General features: G+C 41.9%; 2 protein-coding genes across 3 annotated transcripts in view; both read left to right on the top strand.

Annotated features, from left to right (window-relative positions):
- Positions 1–699: 699 nt before the first annotated feature.
- On the top strand, positions 700–7,539 carry thpo (thrombopoietin). 2 transcript variants are annotated; one of them, XM_038273136.1, is made up of 5 exons: positions 700–972; positions 1,475–1,596; positions 1,725–1,805; positions 4,427–4,582; positions 7,129–7,539. In XM_038273136.1, the coding sequence occupies exons 1-5, from the start codon at positions 960–962 to the stop codon at positions 7,300–7,302; spliced, it is 546 nt and encodes a 181-aa protein (XP_038129064.1). In that variant the 5' UTR covers positions 700–959; the 3' UTR covers positions 7,303–7,539. The 2 variants fall into 2 exon arrangements, with proteins under 2 accessions (XP_038129064.1, XP_038129063.1); XM_038273135.1 differs by having other exon boundaries at positions 4,421–4,582.
- A 10,546-nt stretch (positions 7,540–18,085) lies between these two features.
- Positions 18,086–19,860, top strand: part of LOC119775227 (solute carrier family 12 member 9-like) — a 12,162-nt gene continuing 10,387 nt past the window's right edge. Inside the window, exon 1 of the mRNA XM_038273127.1 lies at positions 18,086–18,522. Within this exon, the coding sequence (XP_038129055.1) occupies positions 18,297–18,522 (226 nt within the window). The 5' untranslated portion in view covers positions 18,086–18,296. The remainder of the gene's footprint in view (positions 18,523–19,860) is intronic.

The raw sequence follows: 19,860 nt of genomic DNA, 5'->3' as shown, positions 1-19,860 counted from the left end.
ATCTGTGAGAAATCACCTTCGCCAGACGATGAATAAAGGATGAATAAATGTTTTGTGGTCATCAAAATGCTTCAGTGTTTTTCTATGGGTCAAACAGTAAAGCAAAGCATAGATATAGTTACAGCTAGAGGTCTGAAATGTTCTGCATTTGATGTTATCATGATGTAGAACAAATATAATATAATAAAACCTGCTTTTCTCAAGCATGACTTTATTACTGCTGTTCAAAAAACAACAACTCTGAGTCATGGTTGAACTGATGCAGCTTGGTCTGTGTTCTACTCACCCAATATTAATTTATATATTCAGAAACTAGAGGGTGTTAGCTTTCCAATAAAGCATTGCACGTGTAATTTGGGCTTACAGTTCGTCAGTTATTAGCTTTTCCAGTTGGGTTTGCAGAATATGCGAGGATTACCCTAAATGAGGTGGATGTTAAGAGGTTTTTAAGGATGGACGCTCTGTCTCTCAGCAGCGACCCTGTGGAGGGATTTGCTGAGTCACTTCTAGCAAAAAGTGCAGAGTGGAAACCTTGTGCCGTGTTTGTTGCTATTTAACGTAATGCTGGCATCAGGCCCAAAGGAAAGTCTAAGCTTAATCTCTACTTAATCTCCTGCTGCCAGGTCACAGCTTTCTGTCAGCGAGCCAAAAGACGCACTTCCTTAGCAAAGCCTGGAAACACATTGGCAGGAAGTGACAGACTGCAGTCTGAAACATGACGAGGTAGAGAGACATCCTCGTTAGCACACTGGGGTTTATTTGCTCTGAGAACCCGGATGAAACATTAACTTTGGGTCAAATCAAACAAACAGCCTACGCGCTCAGAGCGCTGGCAGAGTAAAACCTCCTGGCAGAAGCAGGAAGACTTTCTCCTCACTGGGAGCTGATTCTTCTGAAAGGAGGACAGATGGAGACCCAAAGACCTGAGCTGAGTGACACCATGCTGCCAAGGACAGGTTATGGCTCATAGCAGTAAGTTCCCTTCCTTCAGTATCTATTCATGGATGTCTATGGTTGGATGTGCTGCCTAATGTAAGGGATGACATTAGCCACTGTTAATTATTTTGCTCTCAGCTGATAAAGACTAAAGCCGCTGCCAAAAAGGGAGGTTCCCATCATTTACTGGTCTGACAGAAAACCAGTAAACTCTAAGAACGGTGCTAGTCTGTTTCCAGAAGCCATTTAATGCCTAAATGCTTTGATTTCCTTCTCACTGCCAAATTTAGCAGGAAACATATGTGGGCACTTTGGATGAGAACTTAACAAAGCAACTTGTCGAGGCAAGACCTGTGGGAGGAATTTTGGCAGGATGAGATAACGACATGAACATGAGTGATCGTCTTCACGCTGCTGACTTCAAGGCAGATAATGGGCCCTGAAACATGTGTAATAAAGGCAGACAGGTTCTAGTGTGACGCAGCGTCAATAAGCTGGATGGCAGCTTCACAATCACATCCTCCATGTGATCCTCCAGGACTGCTGCTGCTGCTGATAGGAGCCGCCGTCACCCACCTGCCTCAGGTCCACGCAGGACCTCTGGACTTCTGGTGCAACACTGACAGCAGGCAAAGTCTGATGGAGAGTTTTAACGACATGGTGAGAAACCGCTTCCTTTCTACCGCGTATGTTAAAGGTTGTGGAGGTGCAGGCCGCATGAGGCGACGGCGTTAACAGTTTTCCCTAAATCGGTTCATGCGACCAACCGTCCCTGTTGATGCATCCAGGGTTCCTGTCCAGACCTCCTGCCCTCTCCTCTGCCTGTGCCGTGTACCGGACTCAACCTGCTGCACTGGAGAAATAAAACTGTAAGTACTGATGAGCAATGACTGTGAAAATCATGGGTCTGATGATCAGCGAAAGGAGAACCCCACAGAAACTGGTTCTGCTTCCTGAAACTCACTCATAGCCTCAAGAAGATGAAAATCAATAATAAATAAGCAGAGCTTCTGATGGAAGGTCAGCTTTCCTTCTGAAAGGGATCAATTGGGGACGTGTGAACATGAAGAAGCGTAACCGAAGCCACACAGGTGAGCCGGAACGTGAGAAAGTTCATCTGTCAGCGAAGCGTCTGTTTTGATTGAGCTTGAGTTTTTCCAAGGAAAGTTTAGAAAGGCTGCCTTGTTCTGGCTGCCAACTTTCAGCTCTTCCTGCTTGACAGGAGCTCGGATCGCTGACTGACGGCGGGAAAACAGAAAGCCAGATCACACTGGAAAACAATCTAGGAATGAGTAGGAATATCTTAAATCACGTGCATTTACCCTTAATGTTAGTAGGTAAATAATATGATCTGCCAATGGAATGAATATTTTTACCCTTAAAATAAGATAATTAGATAAAATGCATTTGAAATAAGACAATGCAAATGCTATTTCTTATTTTAAATGTAAATTGTCTTGTTGACAAAGTATCTCACTCACCTGCATCATTCAGGACAAAATGCACTTATTTTAAGGATAAAGTGACTTTAGGGTCAGAGGTCACGATTCAGCAAGGTAAAACTGGGAGCGTTCCCGGGAGAAACTTTATTTCTATCAGTGTCCAGAATCTGTAACTCCTGGTTTACTGAGGAAACATGATGCACAGACAGAAATAAAAAATAGTTTTAGAAAGAAGAGCGCTCTTATCAGAAAACCTTAAAACAACCTTTGAAAATCATGTTTTATTCATTTCATTCAGTGCAAATATGGATCGATTGTTTTCCCTTAAAAAATGAAATCCTTGTTTTACTGCTGTCAGGCTGCCCCTAATTCAGCTCTTAATAAACTACAGCGGTTACCATGACGACGCAGGCGACACCCAGCTGTCAATCACTAACGCTGGTGAAAATGATCCACCGGATGAATGAAGGGAAGAAATCTGAAAGGTTCTTCAGCCGAACGAAAATAAACTGAAGTCGTTTCAAAGTTAGAGTCCAGCTTCAGTTGGTCCATCTAGAAAGCAGCAACCAGGATCTAGATCTGGACTAGATCTGGACTAGATCTGGACTAGATTTGGACAAGATCTGGACTAGATCTGGACTAGATCTGGACTAGATCTGGACTAGATCTGAACTAGATCTGGACTAGATCTGGACTAGATCTGGACTAGATCTGGACTAGATCTGGACTAGATCTGGACTAGATCTGGACTAGATCTGGACCAGATCTGGACTAGATCTGGACTAGATCTGGACCAGATCTGGACTAGATCTGGACTAGATCTGGACTAGATCTGGACCAGATCTGGACTAGATCTGAACTAGATCTGGACTAGATCTGGACTAGATCTGGTCCAGATCTAGCTGGGTGTCGCCTGCGTCGTCATGGTAACCGCTGTAGTTTATTAAGAGCTGAATTAGGGGCAGCCTGACAGCAGTAAAACAAGGATTTCATTTTTTAAGGGAAAACAATCGATCCATATTTGCACTGAATGAAATGAATAAAACATGATTTTCAAAGGTTGTTTTAAGGTTTTCTGATAAGAGCGCTCTTCTTTCTAAAACTATTATAGAGACACAAACACAGCGAAACTTCTACCACCTGAAGAACATCTGCAGGAAACATCTCACTAGAACTATAGAAAGTAGATCAGACAGCTGATCCAGACGCTGCTGCCTGCGTCCTCACTAGAACTATAGAAAGTAGATCAGACAGCTGATCCAGACGCTGCTGCCTGCGTCCTCACTAGAACTATAGAAAGTAGATCAGACAGCTGATCCAGATGCTGCTGCCTGCGTCCTCACTAGAACTATAGAAAGTAGATGAGACAGCTGATCCAGACGCTGCTGCCTGCGTCCTCACTAGAACTATAGAAAGTAGATCAGACATCCTCTGGCTCCCTGTATCTGAGAGAATAGACGATAAAATCCTTCTGAAATCTCCGAATGGCTTCGCTCCAGATTACATGGCAGTCTGGTCGGCAGGGGATCGACAGCCAGACCTTTCAGGTTTACTGGATCAGAAGCAGAAGAAAAGATGGAGAAGCAGCTTCTAGTTTATCTGCTCCGCTGATCTGGAAGAAACTCCCTGAAAACTGTAGATGCTCTGAAGCCTCAGTGGATTAAAACTATATTTGTTTAGAGAAGTTATTAAGTTAACATTATTACACATAATTAAACATTTATTTCATTGTTGTCGATGATTTGATCATGTTCTATAATTATTGAGCTTTTATAGTTAATTCTCTGTAATTAGCTGTTCTCATTTGTGCCAATATAAAGCCCTTTGATGTCATAGAAATGAGTCTTTGCTAAGTAACACATCTATGCTAACCTGCTAATGGTGCTAAATCCTGTAAAGCTCTGCAGACAAACTGATCTTCTCTATTTCAATCAGCTCTGAACTCCTGCTGAGGAACGACCTCTTAAACATCAGAAGAACAGGTTCCTTCATGCGCCGCGGTTCCTCGCTGACGGTTTTGTGTCCTCATGTGTTTCTTCAAGCTTCAGGAGAAGCAGGCGGAGGTGCTGGAGGACTTCCAGGTGCTTCAGGATGGCATCCAGGATGTTAGCAACCAGAGCAGCTCGGGCTGCCAGCCGTCGCTGAAGGACATTCAGATCAACATTTCACAATATGTGAAAATTATCAGCAGAGCTCTGAAGCAGGTACTGCTAAAACACAAACCCACTTCCTGATTGAAAATTTTTTCTCCTAATGCTCCTTTGGATTAATGTCTGAACTTTAACTGCTGAAACGTAGAGATGCTGAGTCTAGATAGGATGAGCAGAGCTCTGAGATTTTAAACCTTGGGGAAATTTTTAAACCCAGCCCTGCTTTAGTCTCCAGAAACCTGATCCCAGACCATCGGCTGCGTCCTTCCTTCTCCCTGATGCTGTCGGTTCACTGATGTTCTAACTGGAGCCATCAGACAGAGAATTCTATTCAGTTTATTTCTATAGCTCCAATTCACATCATGTCATCTTAAGGTACTTTATAGATCCAGATCAACCAGATCATCCAGTCAGATTGATCCAAAGTTTTCTATCTAAGGAAAACCAGCTGATTGCATCGACTCATTGACTCTTCAGCAATCCCTCACACTAAGCATGCTTGTAGCGACAGTGGAGAGGAAAAACTCCCTTTGAACAGGAAGAAACCTCCAGCAGAACCAGGCTCAGTGTGAGCGGCCATCTGCTGAGGCCGACTGGGGTTCAAGGAGACAGAAGCAGACATAGAAAAAGAAGCATAGATACAAAAGGCAACTGTGGTTAGCAGGTGGCGCTAACCGCTGCCCCACCTGCACGCTCGTTAGGGACTTTCTGTAACAACAGAATGCACGGAGCGCCAGGTTGGGGGGTGTGTTTCCCTTTAATAAATCTGTGCAGCACTTGGCTCAAACTAATTAGTTCTTTCAGAAACAGACAGAAGCTGAAGTCTAGATCACCAACCTTCACTGCTGGATGGGAAATCTATAAAACTGAACATTTAAACCAAATAAACTCAGATGCTGCCCAACCAGGGACAACAGCAATACGTTGAGTTATTTCACAGGAATGATTATGAATTTATAAAGTAAGTAGAACTGCAAATTGAGTCAATTAGTAAATCATTCAACTCCATGGTTTAACCGATTAATGATTATTAAATGATTATAACGGATATCTGTTTATTCGCCAAGGTTCTTTAGTCTTTTAATAAAGGTTGGATTTCTGGATTTCACCAGTTTAGTGATTAGACTGGTTATCAGCAGAGTTATTCATCATCCACCAAATAAATCTCTCTTCAAGTGTGGATTATTATATTATTATTATATGATATAAATGTATTGGCTTGTAACTCCTAAAAGAGTATTATTATATCTAATAACTATGCAAAGGTCACAGGGTCGGGAGGAGGAGGAGTCTGATGTGACGTTAGGAGGGGCGTCGCTCTAAAGGTGGACATGGAAAAAAGAGGATTCATGTTTTTGTAAAAACTATGACTTGTTTGAAATTGTGTCATCAAAATGTTTTAGTCTGTGCAGCGGAAAAAAAAGTATTCAACTCTTTGCTCCAGTTAAATAAACGGAGATCGATGGATTTCACTCAGTCGGCTCTTTATTTTAATCTTTGCAAAGAGAGAAAAGTAATCAGCTCTGATCTGATCCAGCAGCGTTTGTTCCTCCTTACTGACAATCATGGAAAGTAGTCAGAGTTAAAACTAATTCCAGACACTTTGGTTAAACAGTAAAATGAATAAACCTGAGAAATAATCTGGTTTGTTATGGAAGAAGCTCTATCTGGTCTACTAACTCCGTCACTCAGGCATAGTTTGGCCCTGCAGGTGCAACAGGCTGAGAGAAAAACTTTAATAGTGAGTAAATAGAATAAATCAATTTATGAAATAAGAGAAATCTAAATTTTCTGACCACATAAAACCATGACTCTGCCTTTAAAACAAGCTGAGTCATTTTTAACTTCTCCTCCGCTGGTTCTGGATCTGCTGAAGGTTTCTTCATGTTAAAATGCAGTTTTTCTTCCCACTGTTGCTACATGCATGCTTACAGTGAAGGATGTCAGTAGAATCAATGAAGGTAAACGACTTCCTGAGATATGAAGCCGTTCATCAGAACTCGTTTAACTCGACAGTAAAATGATTTCCATGGTTTCAGTGAAGCAGCTTTAATCCGTCGCTCTGCAGACGGAAAGCAGAGCAGTTTGCTGGATTCCCTGAAAGAGCTGCTGTTGCTCAACCGTTTCTGCTGCTGCGTCATGGAGGAATAATTTACAAAAGGGTTCAAAACCAACAACAAGTGCCTAATGACACGTTTGAAACACCGTCTCTGCTGATGATTCATCCTCCTTGGCTTCATTTCCTCCCTGAACATCCAGGCAAACCTGATTTAAAGCTCCCATGGTCCACAGTTAGTTGCTATTATTTTGGAATATCCAATTTTATTTTCCTAGATTTAAGTAAATTGATAAATTCCAGCAGATAAGATGTTTTGCTGCCTGAGAATATAACTCCATGTTTTGGGCCTCCAGAGGAATGGCCGCCTAATTTATCAAGATTCAAGCAGTTTCTTCTAATTCTGTGGTTATGGTTTGGTTTTAAAACTTTTTATCACCATAGAAACATCTAATAATAAAGATCAGACCTGCTCTACTATCAGATTTTTTAGTGTAAATCCATTATTCCAATAAATGTTCTTGTTGTTTTTGGTTATTCGCAGTCCGGCGCCGCGGCGGCTCCTCCAGCTTCGATACAAACATGTGGTGAAAAACGCAGACTGGGAGAAGTTTGGGACGTTTACCGGCGGCTCGTCAACGGGAAGCTGGAGGAGCTCGCTAAGGACATGAGTGAAGCTCTCTGCAGCAGGAGGAGGAGGAGCTTAAGGAAACTTTAACCTGAAGGACTCTGATCAGACTGCTGAGTTACTGTTTGACCCCAGAGGAGACGCCACAGAGACACATAGACACAGAGACACAGAGACACTCCACCTGAGCTTCAACCTGGTCCTGGAATCAAGGTGCGTCTGACGCTGGAGTCAAGGATTAAAAATATGGTCTGTGTGCGAATGGACATCTTGGACAGAGGACACTGGACAGCTGGGTTGGAGGACACTGGACATCTGGGACGGAGGACACTGGACAGCTGGGTTGGAGGACACTGGACAGCTGGGACGGAGGACACTGGACATCTGGGACGGAGGACACTGGACAGCTGGGTTGGAGGACACTGGACATCTGGGACAGAGGACACTGGACAGCTGGGACGGAGGACACTGGACAGCTGGGACGGAGGACACTGGACATCTGGGACGGAGGACACTGGACATCTGGGACGGAGGACACTGGACATCTGGGACAGAGGACACTGGACAGCTGGGACGGAGGACACTGGACAGCTGGGACGGAGGACACTGGACATCTGGGACGGAGGACACTGGACATCTGGGATGGAGGACACTGGACAGCTGGGACAGAGGACACTGGACAGCTGGGACGGAGGACACTGGACAGGTGGGACGGAGGACACTGGACATCTGGGACGGAGGACACTGGACATCTGGGTTGGAGGACACTGGACAGCTGGGACAGAGGACACTGGACAGCTGGGACGGAGGACACTGGACAGGTGGGACGGAGGACACTGGACATCTGGGACGGAGGACACTGGACATCTGGGTTGGAGGACACTGGACATCGTGGAGCAGTCGGGGACGGATGTTGTGTCAGAATTGATCGTGGGGACAGAATCGTTTGGTGTTTTTTGTTCACCACCTGAGGGACACAGAGAAAAACATATATTGAAGTTTTCATTTGATTGGCGGCTCAGGTGTGACGAGCTGATTGGATCCCAGCCTCTAACGAGGCGGACTCTCCTAACGAGCAGCTGAGTGGAGCTAACATTAGCTTCTCCTTTCCAGGTATTCAGACTCTGATTCAAACTGGAATCATGAAGCAGCGGCTGGTGAACGAGCGCCGCATGTGAAAATCTGGAGTTCAGACCAGTGAGAAATATTCCAGCACTGGGAATACTGGGAGAGATAATGGGACATATTGCTCCTGTGCAGTCAGGCATGGTGAACGTCCTCTCAGCCTGATTGGATAACGATGCTGAACTCTGATCAGTAAAATACTATGAACTGTCTCAGAAAAATGAATCTATTGAAGTCTATTAAAATACAGCTTAATAAGCAGGAAATGTCCTTTAAATTTGTTCAAATAAACAAAAGTTATTTTTTAGAATTTTTTTACAGTGTCCTGTCTGCCGATGAGGCAATAAGAATAATTGTCTTGATGTCAAAAAGAGCCCAACAGGTTTTCCTTTCACCAGTGGAGCAGTACGGCCATCGCCATGGTGATCCGCTGGATTTATGCAGATAAATAACTTTATTATTATAATTATGAAGGGAGTTTAACAGGTTATCTGCAGTGGAAGTAGAACAGGAAAGAAAAACAGGAAAAAAGGAGAAAAGATGAAAGAAAGAGGAGATAAAAGGAGATAAAGATAAAACATCTTCATTCTGCTTCATCACCTGCAAACAGATGGAAAAAGAACAACTATGATTATTTTAAACACGATTAGTTTGAGAAAGGTGTGAAAATAGTGAACTTTAAAAGAACCGTTTCTTTTTTTTTTTTTTTCTTGTGCTCTGATGAAAATTCATAAAAATTATTTTTCCATTTGTCGGAACAAAAAAAAAAGTTTTTTTAGTTGTCTTAGATATATTAGTGTTTCCTGTCCTCATTAGGTGGAGCTTATATTAACCATATGATGACGTTTGGAGGCCATGTTTGCTCAGAAGGAGGCGGGGCCTGTGGGAGGCAGGAGCAGCTGCTGATGGAGGGAAAGACCAGGAGCAAAAGTTTCCAAGCTTTAACTGACATCCGACCCTGAAGCTGCAGATGTTGCTTCTGATCCTTAAACCTGTTTTAAAAACTCAATGTTTGTAAAAACATAGTTGCGCAATCAGAAGTTGGCTTCCAGTTGGCAGCAGAGGGACTCTCATTCAGAGGAATCTTCCTCTCAGCTGCAGATCAGTCAGCCCTTTGGAAACCTGCAGCTCTTCATTCTGGGCGTGTAGCGCCCTCTATGGGTGGGCAGTGGAAAGTAACTTTACATGATTACTGTATGAAAGTATCTTTCCTTTAGCTTAAGGCATTTTTTTGGGGGGTGGGGGGTGGGGGGGGTGGGGGTTGTGCTTATAACTTTCCCTCCCTTTCAGCTTTTTAATCCTCTGTTGCTGTTTTTCATCCATCATGGCGGATAGCGGCCATTAGGACTCAATCTGGACGCTGCTGATCTATAGATTTAATAACTTCCACTAATGACAGAAACTCAGAGCAGATATTATTAGTAGTTTAAAAATTGTGCAGTAGGATGGGTTAGGGTTAGAGTCTCAGATCAGAGTCATAGTTTCCAGAGATGGCAAAAGTACTCACTTTCCGTACTTAAGTAAAAGTACAGATACTTGTGTTAAAAAATACTCTGGTAAAAGTGGAAGTACTGATTAAACTTCTTTACTCAAGTAAAAGTAACAAAGTACAGGCTTGTAAATTTACTTAAAGTCTAAAAGTAAAAGTAGAAACCACTTTTTTCATGCCGTTGCCTACATTTTAAATGGATGTCTGCCAATAGGACTAGATCTCCGTTGTGTTCATTTTCAATCATCTCGTCGTCCATGCTACTATGCTAACGCCACCGCCACCAAGCTGCAATGATTTGCCGCCAATGAATACCGCCGAATCTGTCGATTCATCTTGTAGTGGTGCGTCAAATGCAACGTAGATTCCCATCCAATTAGATTGAATTTGGTATTGATGACGTGAAAAATAATAACGGTAACTCCATTGAAATGATTCAAAACTAAAGTAACGAGCCAATTTTTTATAATGTAAGAAGTAGAAGTAAAAAGTCGCCATAAAAATAAGTAGTAAAGTAAAGTAAAAATATCAGAAAAATCTACTTGAGTACAGTAACAAAGTATTTGTACTTCGTTACTTCCCATCTCTGATAGTTTCTAACAGGTTCAACCTGAAACCTTAATTAAATTAAAAGTGTGAGGAATGAGGTTTGCTTTAAATAAGAAATAATGATGATAATAGCTGCTGTCATGACTCAGAGCGGAGGAGTTGGTATTCAAGGAAAGGCAGACTGTGGGATTATTAAAGGCACACTATGCAACATTTTTCAGTTAATTAATGTGTTCCATAACGTTTTGGATGATTAAATGAGTCATTTCAGGTTGAACAAAGGTATTCTCGGCCGCCCTGGTGGTCTGTGGGGGAAAAACCGCACTTGCAACTGCAGGAGCACCGACCCGCACCCACAGGCTCAGAAGTCTCGCGAGAGTCAGTCTTGCTTTACGGCGAGAACTGCTACACCCCCCAGTTAAAAGCATGCTCGTTGCTAGCACAGTGGCGATCTTTGTGCAGTGCTGCGTTCACACCGGACGCAGCAAAAGCAGCAAAATCGCATCTGCTGCTTCATTTTTGCTGCTTGTACCAGTTAGTTCTGACGCGCGGCTGAAGCAGCTTTGCTGCTCTGCCTGCGCGGTCCGAAAGTGGCTCTGACGCGCGTTGGGCGGAGCTTCACTATCCTTTCTCTGCCTTGCAGCTATATTTGCTGTGATCAGTGGGAATAAAGTAGTTTTAATATGTTTTTAAGTGAGAAAATACACCTGAAAACGTAATCAGTGCAGTCAGTTCATCCAGATTATCATCCTGCCTTCCAATATTATTTCTGTCGGAGCCGCTCAGACCCCCACATAGCAGCGGTGCGCCGACAGTTGGAATCATCAGCAGCCTCTGGCTGGGTCGCCTCCTCGCGGTTCACGGCGGCGGCTGGTAGGTGTTTTTCATCTAAATAATCCAAACTGCAGGCAGCAGGATAATAAAAGCCAACATATTCTGCTGGCAGGTTTCTGCATTTTAAGTTAATTTAGGCGTCAATAAACTGTTTCAGAGGAGTAATCAGAGCGGTCTGTGTCATCAGCGCTGTGTCTCTCTCCCAGCCAGCTCCCAGATCAGCTTCTCTGATTGGTTGACGCGGCGCGTCGAGCAGCAAAAATAAAATTTTTCCATCTCGAGCAGCAGCGCGTTTGCGGCGCGTCACACGCGTCAGATGCTTAAACGCGCCCGACGCGCTGCTTCAGCTGCTCAGACGCGCTGGGCCTGCTGCTCAAAACGCGCCGCAGGACCTTTTGCTGCGCCTTGACGCGCGTCAACCATTGACTTTGCATGTAAACTCGCTGCTTCTGTCGCGCCAGCTGCATTCACCTGTCTGCTAAGCTCAAAACAACCGCGCCTGGCCTGATGGAGAAACCAGGAGAACAGCTGAGCATATTTACGACAGTGCACTTTTACTTTCGCCCTCTGGGGGGAGCCTCGCTGGAAAATCACCACCGGTTGCATAGTGTACCTTTAAAAAGCAATTATATTATAATTATTATAATATAATGCGATGGACTGGCGACCTGTCCGGGGTGTACCCCGCCTCTCGCCCATTGACAGCTGGAGATAGGCACCAGCACCCCTCGTGACCCCACTCGGGACAAGCGTGTAAGATGATGGATGGATGGATGGATAATTATATTATTTGAAACTGATCTGCAGTAGCAGCAGCTGGAGTGTCTATCACAGAAAGCTGTGCAGAAAGGAAACACAGGTTAGCGACCATGATGATCTGATGGAGGATGATTATTTACGCGTGAGTCACTAACCTGGTTTAACGGTTCAGTCCATCCCCATAGAACAAGGTAGTCAACAAGATACGGCGAGCGCCGCCCAGAGCGTCCCAGATGCTGACGCCCCGAAGGACGGAGAACAAGCAGGAGACCAAACTCACGCAGACGAAGGACGGCCGGATTTTCCTGAAGGAGAAGCCAAAACCGGCTTGAAGAGAATCACGGGATTCCAACAGCAGATCAGAGATCCGAAGACGTACAGAAGGGAAAAACAGGTCCGAGTCAGGAAGTAGATCCAGGTTCAGTAAACAGGCAGAATCCTGCAGGATTGCTGAAGAGTCAATGAGTCGATGCAATCAGCTGGTTTTCCTTAGATAGAAAACTTTGAATCAATCTGACTGGATGATCTGGTTGATGTGGATCTATAAAGTGACCTGAGATGACATGATGTGAATTGGAGCTATAGAAATAAACTGAATAGAAGTGAATGCCCCTCCAGGCTAACAGCATTTTCCGGTATGGATGAATGAAGCCATGATTCAGTCAGGATGAGACCAGCAGCTACTTGGAGGACAGGAGGAGTTGCTGTTCTGAGGTGATTCCTTCTTAGCTCCATCGTTAGCTCGCCTCTGCAGCCGCTGCGTCTCCTAGCACATCGCTTCCTCCTGCCCTCACGTTGGCGGGGTTTGCTCCATGAGCCCGCTGCTCTGTGCACAGCAGTCCGAAGCACTCTGCAGCTTTTTAAACGCTCATGAGTGGCTGAATTTAAGAGTCCGTAAAACATCCGGATGTGTCTGTAGCTCCAGCAGGTGGCGGGCCATAGATGCAGGTTCGATGCCTAGTTTGAAGCATTCTAGGCTGTGGAGTTGTGCAGAGCTGCAGGCGCCACCATAGCGACCTGTGAATGAATGATTTAAGAATCAGTTTGTTCATATGAGGGCTTCCTGCAGGAGGCCCAACCTAAACGAATTCACTTCAAACTAAAATGATTCTATTTGATTTGCAGCTAGAGGGGAAAGTCACATGTGAAGCATGAACAGCTGAAAAACCGACAAAAAGGTTTTATTTTGGACATTTAGGTTGAATATTTTAGATCTTTTATATAAAATAATTTTTCTGGAGAATGGGGCTGTTTATGTGTTATCAATTCAGAGGGCCCCCTGCCTGTCTTTGCCCAGGGCCCCAGATTTCTTTAATCCGCCTCTGGCCTGTGGGGCCCCTAGTTGTTTGTTCTTTAGTTTCTTTTTCTTTTCCTTCATTGTCAGGTGGTGGATGATTGGATTCCATGGAATACAGTAGAAACTAATCTGACTGTTTTTAATTAAAATCTTTAATCTGGACTCATTTTGGGGGTTAATGCATCTTCTAGGTGTTCCAGGTGTAACACCTGGGCTGTTCAGAAACACCTGGAGGTAAAGGTCTGACTGCGGATGAAGCAGAAGCAAATCATCAAACCAACGTCGCCTCGTTACCTAAAAGTTAAACTCAGGATTATTTACAGGATTACACACAGGCTGGCGTGACTAATAAATCCTCTGCTGTTGTTGGATTGAAGGATGGAATCAGTTTAACACCAATCATCTCGTTATGACGTCATAAAGGCTTCATGATCTTTAGATAATGAGAAAATTAACTCGTTTTTTTAAGAAAACAACCAATCAGAGGGAAATGGCCGCTCTGGGCTTCCGTATTTATAAATGAAATGTGTTTTCCTGTGTCAGCAGTGCTGCTGACTGTTAGCAGGTTGTTATTTATTGACTGAGGAGGACTTTGGACCAAATGGAAAATCCTCCTGCTGCAAAGATCATCACTTTCAATATTGAACTTAACCCTTCATGCGCCTCAGTGAAACACTTTGAAAATCAGCATTTCCAGCCAATAGCGTTATTAGAATCCTGGACCAGACATTATTACCTTTATAACATTCAAAAAATGTAAATGTTTTAATGCCAGAAATGAATTTCAATGTAATAACAAGAAACACCAAGTTGCCCGAATATATTAAGAAAATAACAAAAGTTCTTCAATAAGAAATCAATGAAAAAAACTCTGAGAGAAAGAAGCTATTTTCTTTGGTCCAACATAACCTTAGAGCATTAATGCTGATGCTGACATGTTTTAGTTACTAACCTAAATAGATTTATTAACTACGATTATCAGCTTTTTAGCTTTTTTCTTGACTTGTTCACTTTTTTTCCAACTTAATTTCCAGTAAATAATCGATCATTGAAAGGTTCAGCTAATCAGTCAAATACCAAAATCAGATGTGCAGCCATGTAGCAGGATCTATGCTGAATGGCTGGATATAGATCTAGTGCTTCTAGACCTCGCTGAGGTGTAAGGAAGTGATCAGAAATGCTAACTTGCTCTATAAAGGGATCAAAGACTCTGTGAAGCGTAAAACAGTATTTTTCTTTTTGCAATAATCAAAAGGCTAAATGTGTTTTTCTTTAATAGACTCATTCAGGATCCACCGATGGGAAATTTTAGACTCAGCAGTGAAGATAAGATGGTTTTCAGTCGTGGAACAAACGGTTGTGCAGGTTTAGCTTTAATAGATGTGCAGGGAAACAGATAAAGATGGACTCTGGGCAGCATGTGTGTCAGATATGGACAATAATTTAATTAACAATCTGATAATTAACGGTGAAGAATGCAAAGACAAAAAAATTATATCTTGCAAATTAGAGATCAGACAATCATCATAAGTCACCTAGCAGATGACATCACTCTGTTTTAAAAAATGAAAATCAGATCCCTCTGAACATCCAAACAGTTTATTTATTTTCCAAAACTTCAGGATTGAATTTAAATTTAGAAAGATGTGAATTATTGAGCATCCATGAATGTTTTTATTCATCGTTATACAACATAAAGGTCAAACTGGAGGTCAAATACCTGAGAATTAGGTAACAGAAACTGAAAGTTGTAAAGTCAAACTAAACATTGAACATCATTTAAAATAAATATAAACAGATTCTTTAGAACTGGTTGCAGAAAGACTGAACTCTTTCTGGTAGAGATTTATTTACCCCACATACTCATTATCTATAACCACAAAAAATTATCAAGGAAGTTAATAAATTAAACTTCATCTGGAGAAACAAGCATCACTATATCGAGAAATGAAATGTATTTAAAGACGAAGATGGAGGAAATAAAGGAATATATTTTGAAATAATAAATGTTGTTTTAAAGCTAAAGTTGCTTCAATCTTTTCTTAGAAGTCGTCATGAGATCTGGTTTGATCTGAGATGATGTATTTAGTTCCTGTTCAGATGTGATTCATTTATTTCCTGTAAAACTTTCTGCGTTTCATCAGCAGGTGCTGATAAACTGGAAACTGGCATTAAAACAGAACTTTAGTTCCCATAATGTTCCTTGAATATAAATAAACAGAGTTATTTATATTCTGTGTTTATGGAAAACTGGACGGAGACGGGAATCTGCTCAATTAGTCATTTATTGGATGATTATGGCAAAACATATGAAGATTTAATTCATAAATATAATCTAAGCTGTACAAAAAAATTATGAATAAATGATGAAAATAATACCAAATATATTTATTCAGCTCATAAAAAACAATCAGATACAAAGCAAGTGATTAAATTACAGAATATAGTAATAAACGGTTTAGATTTACTAGATAAAAAATGCAATAATAAGTTTTTAAGGCAACATTTAATAAAACAACTCTGGACTGGTTAGAAGGACATTTATGGATAAATATGAAAAGAAAGACCAAATAAATTTAATGTCAAAGTTTTTAAAATTGGAGCTCCAACCAAAATATAAAGAAATACATTTTAAAACTCTACGTGATATTTATCCCTCAAATGATCTGATTAGAAATAGATTTAAATCTGAATGTAACTGCAATATGTGATGAAACCAAAACAACAGAACATCTTTTCTTTCTCTGTCAAACTATCAAATAAATGTGAATCTTTGCTCTCTGCTGACCAGTAAACTCATAAGCACGCCTCCTTCTCATCACAAACTGTCTTATATGCTTTTTATCTGTAAATAAAATAGAAGAATATCTTATTAATCCCATCATCATCACTTTAAAATGTTATATAAATAAATGCAGATTTGGAAAAGCTAAACTTATCTGGTCTGAATTTAAACAGGAGATTCATCTTCTAAATGTTTCCTCTGAGAAAATTCAGAATCCAAAAGCCAAAGGTTTTTCACATAATCTCTCTAAGTTATTTCAGCAATCCCTCCAACAAATGAAAGAATGATGCTTACTTGGCTTTTTTCCTTTTCTTTGTCTGTGTGTGTTTTGTATTTTTTTATTTATTCATTTATATTTCATTATAATTCTGTTATATTCAACGGATGTATTTATAGATTTCCTTTATTTACGATTGTTTCTCTCTTTTTAAAGTTTATTGCATTAAGTAAACATCTGTTTACTTTAAAACTTGAAAGAAAATAAAAAAATATTAAGAAAAGTGTTAAGAAAAGAGGTTTAATTGACTTTATGTTGATTCTACTGGATTGATTGAGTTTGTCATTGTTAGTGTTCCAAATAAAGTTATTTAAAAAAAAAACTTTCCCTATAAAGGGTTAAGGAGGAGAAGCTCTTTTTCTTTCTTTCTTTCTTTCTTTTTTTTTTTAAAGAAATAAAGTTATAGTAAAAAACTAACGGGGACTTTTATTTTGATGTTTGAGAAAAATAAAGTCATGCTGTCAGCAGGTGCCCCCCCCCCCCCCCCCCCCGGATCAGCTGAGGGAGTCACATGACCCAAAGCAACAGGCTGGATGAAGGAAATCTCAGCAGAGGCAGAGCAGCAAGAAACAAGTAAAGTCAGAATTTAGACAAAGACAGGAAACCGGAAACTTTGCTTTTTATAAAAATAAAAGACAAAAGCCTCTATTAGTCTAGCTCTTTTTTTGGCTGTTTTGCAGACTTCTCTAATATAAACACATTTCCTCATGCAGACTGTCTGCAGGTATAGATGATCCTGTGTCAAATTAAAGATGATTATCAGGTGTGTTTATGCATTATTCCAGTCACTGGGCTAATGGCGTGTTGGGCGTCCATTTCCTGCTGCAAACAGCCAAAGTCTGACCCTGATGGTAGCTGCTCCATTTGGCATCACAGCAGCTCCGCCTGTCATGGCTGACTAAGCTCATCATCAGATATTTATCATCTGCTCTGATCCAGTCTGGCTCTAGAATCTGACCTTTATTTTGGGGCCCAGCAAAGTCGTTATTCAGCTACGCACCGCTGGGTGTTTCTAGGTTACTCTGATTGAATAGAAAAGAATTCAACATATTTGTCATTACGCTGTCACAAGTACAAAGAAATGAAATGTAGCTTGCATCTATCCAGAAGTGCTATACAGGATAGAAATATTTATTTACATGTGCACAGAGACTATGAATAGGTTATAGTGGTTCTGCTGGAGGTTCCTTCCTGTTCAAAGGGAGTTTTTCCTCTCCACTGTTGCTACAAGCATGCTTAGTGTGAGGGATTGCTGAAGAGTCAATGAGTCGATGCAATCAGCTGGTTTTCCTTAGATAGAAAACTTTGAATCAATCTGACTGGATGATCTGGTGAACTGGAAAGTGACCTGAGATGACATGATGTGAATTGGAGCTATAGAAATAAACTGAATAGAATTGAATATAAACAGAGAGTAATTGTTAGAAGAATTATACAGGAAAGTTAGGCTATATATATATATATATATATATATATATATATATATATATATATATATATATATATATATATATATATATATATATATATATATATATATATATATATATATATATATATATATATATATATTACTGGGGTTATAATACAGGATAAATAATGACAGATATTAGCAGATAATTATAGCAGATTAAAGGCAGTTTCTTGTTAGTAAGGTTGGGTCTGTGGGTGGGTGTGTGCGTGAGGACAGTCAGTAAACTTTAGATGCTTTTATTGTGAAAGAGCCCACCGGAAGCCGTCGATAGAGACGTATATTGACGATCCTGTGTCACATGACATTTATTCCGAATAATCAGAGGAATAACAGAGAGCCACCATGGCCAGGCGCGTGCAGTCGGTCATCATGGCGGCTCCGCATGCCGGAAGTTAGCTGGAGTCGGTCTGACAATCAGGACGCTTCACTCCCAGGATCCGGCAGAGCTGCTCCTCCACCTTCACTCCACCCAACGCGCCGTTTGTTGGCTTCACCATGACGGAGCGGACCCCCCTCCTCAACTACCCGCTCCTCGCGAGCGTCAATGAGTCCGAGGCGCGCGCCCCCGCTCCCAGCCAGACCCCCGAGCATCTGCCGGACAGCCCCCGGCGCCGGCCGCCCTCCCAGCGGCAGCAGCAGCCCAAGAAGCTGTCGGTGTTCTTCGGGGTGGTGGTCCCCACCCTGCTGTCCATGTTCAGCGTGGTGCTGTTCCTCCGGATCGGTGAGTGGAGCCAGCACCACCGGGCTAACTAGTTACTAACTAACTAGTTACTGACCCGGATTTAATCATTCAGGAACAAGGGATGTATTAGCCAGTAACTAATTACTAACTAGTTAGCAATTAGTTAGTAACTAGTTACTAACTAGTTAGTCATTACTTACTAACTAGTTAGTAACTAGTTAGTAACTAGTTACTGACCTGGACTTAACCAGTCAGTAGCCAGGGATTTATTAGCCAGTAACTAATTGCTAACTAGTTAGTAAATAATTACTAACTAGTAAGCAATTAGTTAGTAACTAGTTACTGACCTACACTTAACCAGGCAGTAACCAGGGAGTTATTAACCAGTAACTAGTTACTAACTAGTTATTCACATGGATTTAACCAGTCAATAACCAGAAATTTATTAGCCAGTAACTAGTTATTAACCATACTGTAACCAACTGTAACCAGGTGGTAACTAGTCGTTTGTAACCAGATTGTAACCAGGTGGTAACTAGTCGTTTGTAACCAGTCTGTAACCAGGTGGTAACTAGTTGTTTGTAACCAGCGTTAACCAGGTGGTAACTAGTTGTTTGTAACCAGCGTTAACCAGTGGAGCGCACTAATATCATGCAGGTGTTTTCCAGTGGCAGCTCTCCTTTCTGCTCTAATCAGATTCTCTGCTTTTCTAAACAATCATTTAAATGGTGATTAAATAAACGATCATTTCTAAATAATCTCTGAATCAATCAGAGGAAGGACAATGAAACCGGTTCCTGGAGGATCCTGGAGGTTCCTGGAGGATCCTGGAGGTTCCTGGAGGATCCTGGAGGTTCCTGGAGGATCCTGGAGGTTCCTGGAGGATCCTGGAGGTTCCTTGAGGTTCCTGGAGGATCCTGGAGGTTCCTGGAGGATCCTGGAGGTTCCTGGAGTTTCCTGGAGGTTCCTAGAGGTTCCTGGAGGATCCTGGAGGTTCCTTGAGGTTCCTGGAGGTTCCTGGAGGATCCTGGAGGTTCCTTGAGGTTCCTGGAGGTTCCTGGAGGATCCTGGAGGTTCCAGGCTGCTCCGCCGTCTAAACAATCAATCACTTTCTAACATCATGGATTCGGTTATCGGCTGTAAATCGGTTTATAAAGCAGATGTTGGTGAATTAAAGGCCTGCTGCAGCTTCACTGATGGAGGAATAATCGGCCCGTTCCGATGGATCTGGATCGCTGCGTTTGCTTGATGGAAACACCAGGTTTCAGTTTCACTGAAGCAAACTGATGAGTTTCACCTGAAAATGCAAAACTACACAAACTCTCCTGCCTCCGTACGCCTGCTTTAATTTCTACTTTATTTCATTTCTTTTAGTTT

The sequence above is a fragment of the Cyprinodon tularosa genome, unplaced genomic scaffold (genome assembly GCF_016077235.1).
Source record: "Cyprinodon tularosa strain WSP-4 unplaced genomic scaffold, ASM1607723v1 ctg859, whole genome shotgun sequence".
NCBI classification, from domain to species: domain Eukaryota; kingdom Metazoa; phylum Chordata; class Actinopteri; order Cyprinodontiformes; family Cyprinodontidae; genus Cyprinodon; species Cyprinodon tularosa.
The sequence above is the reverse complement of the archived record's forward strand: the minus strand, read 5'-3'. Positions and strand labels throughout refer to the sequence as shown.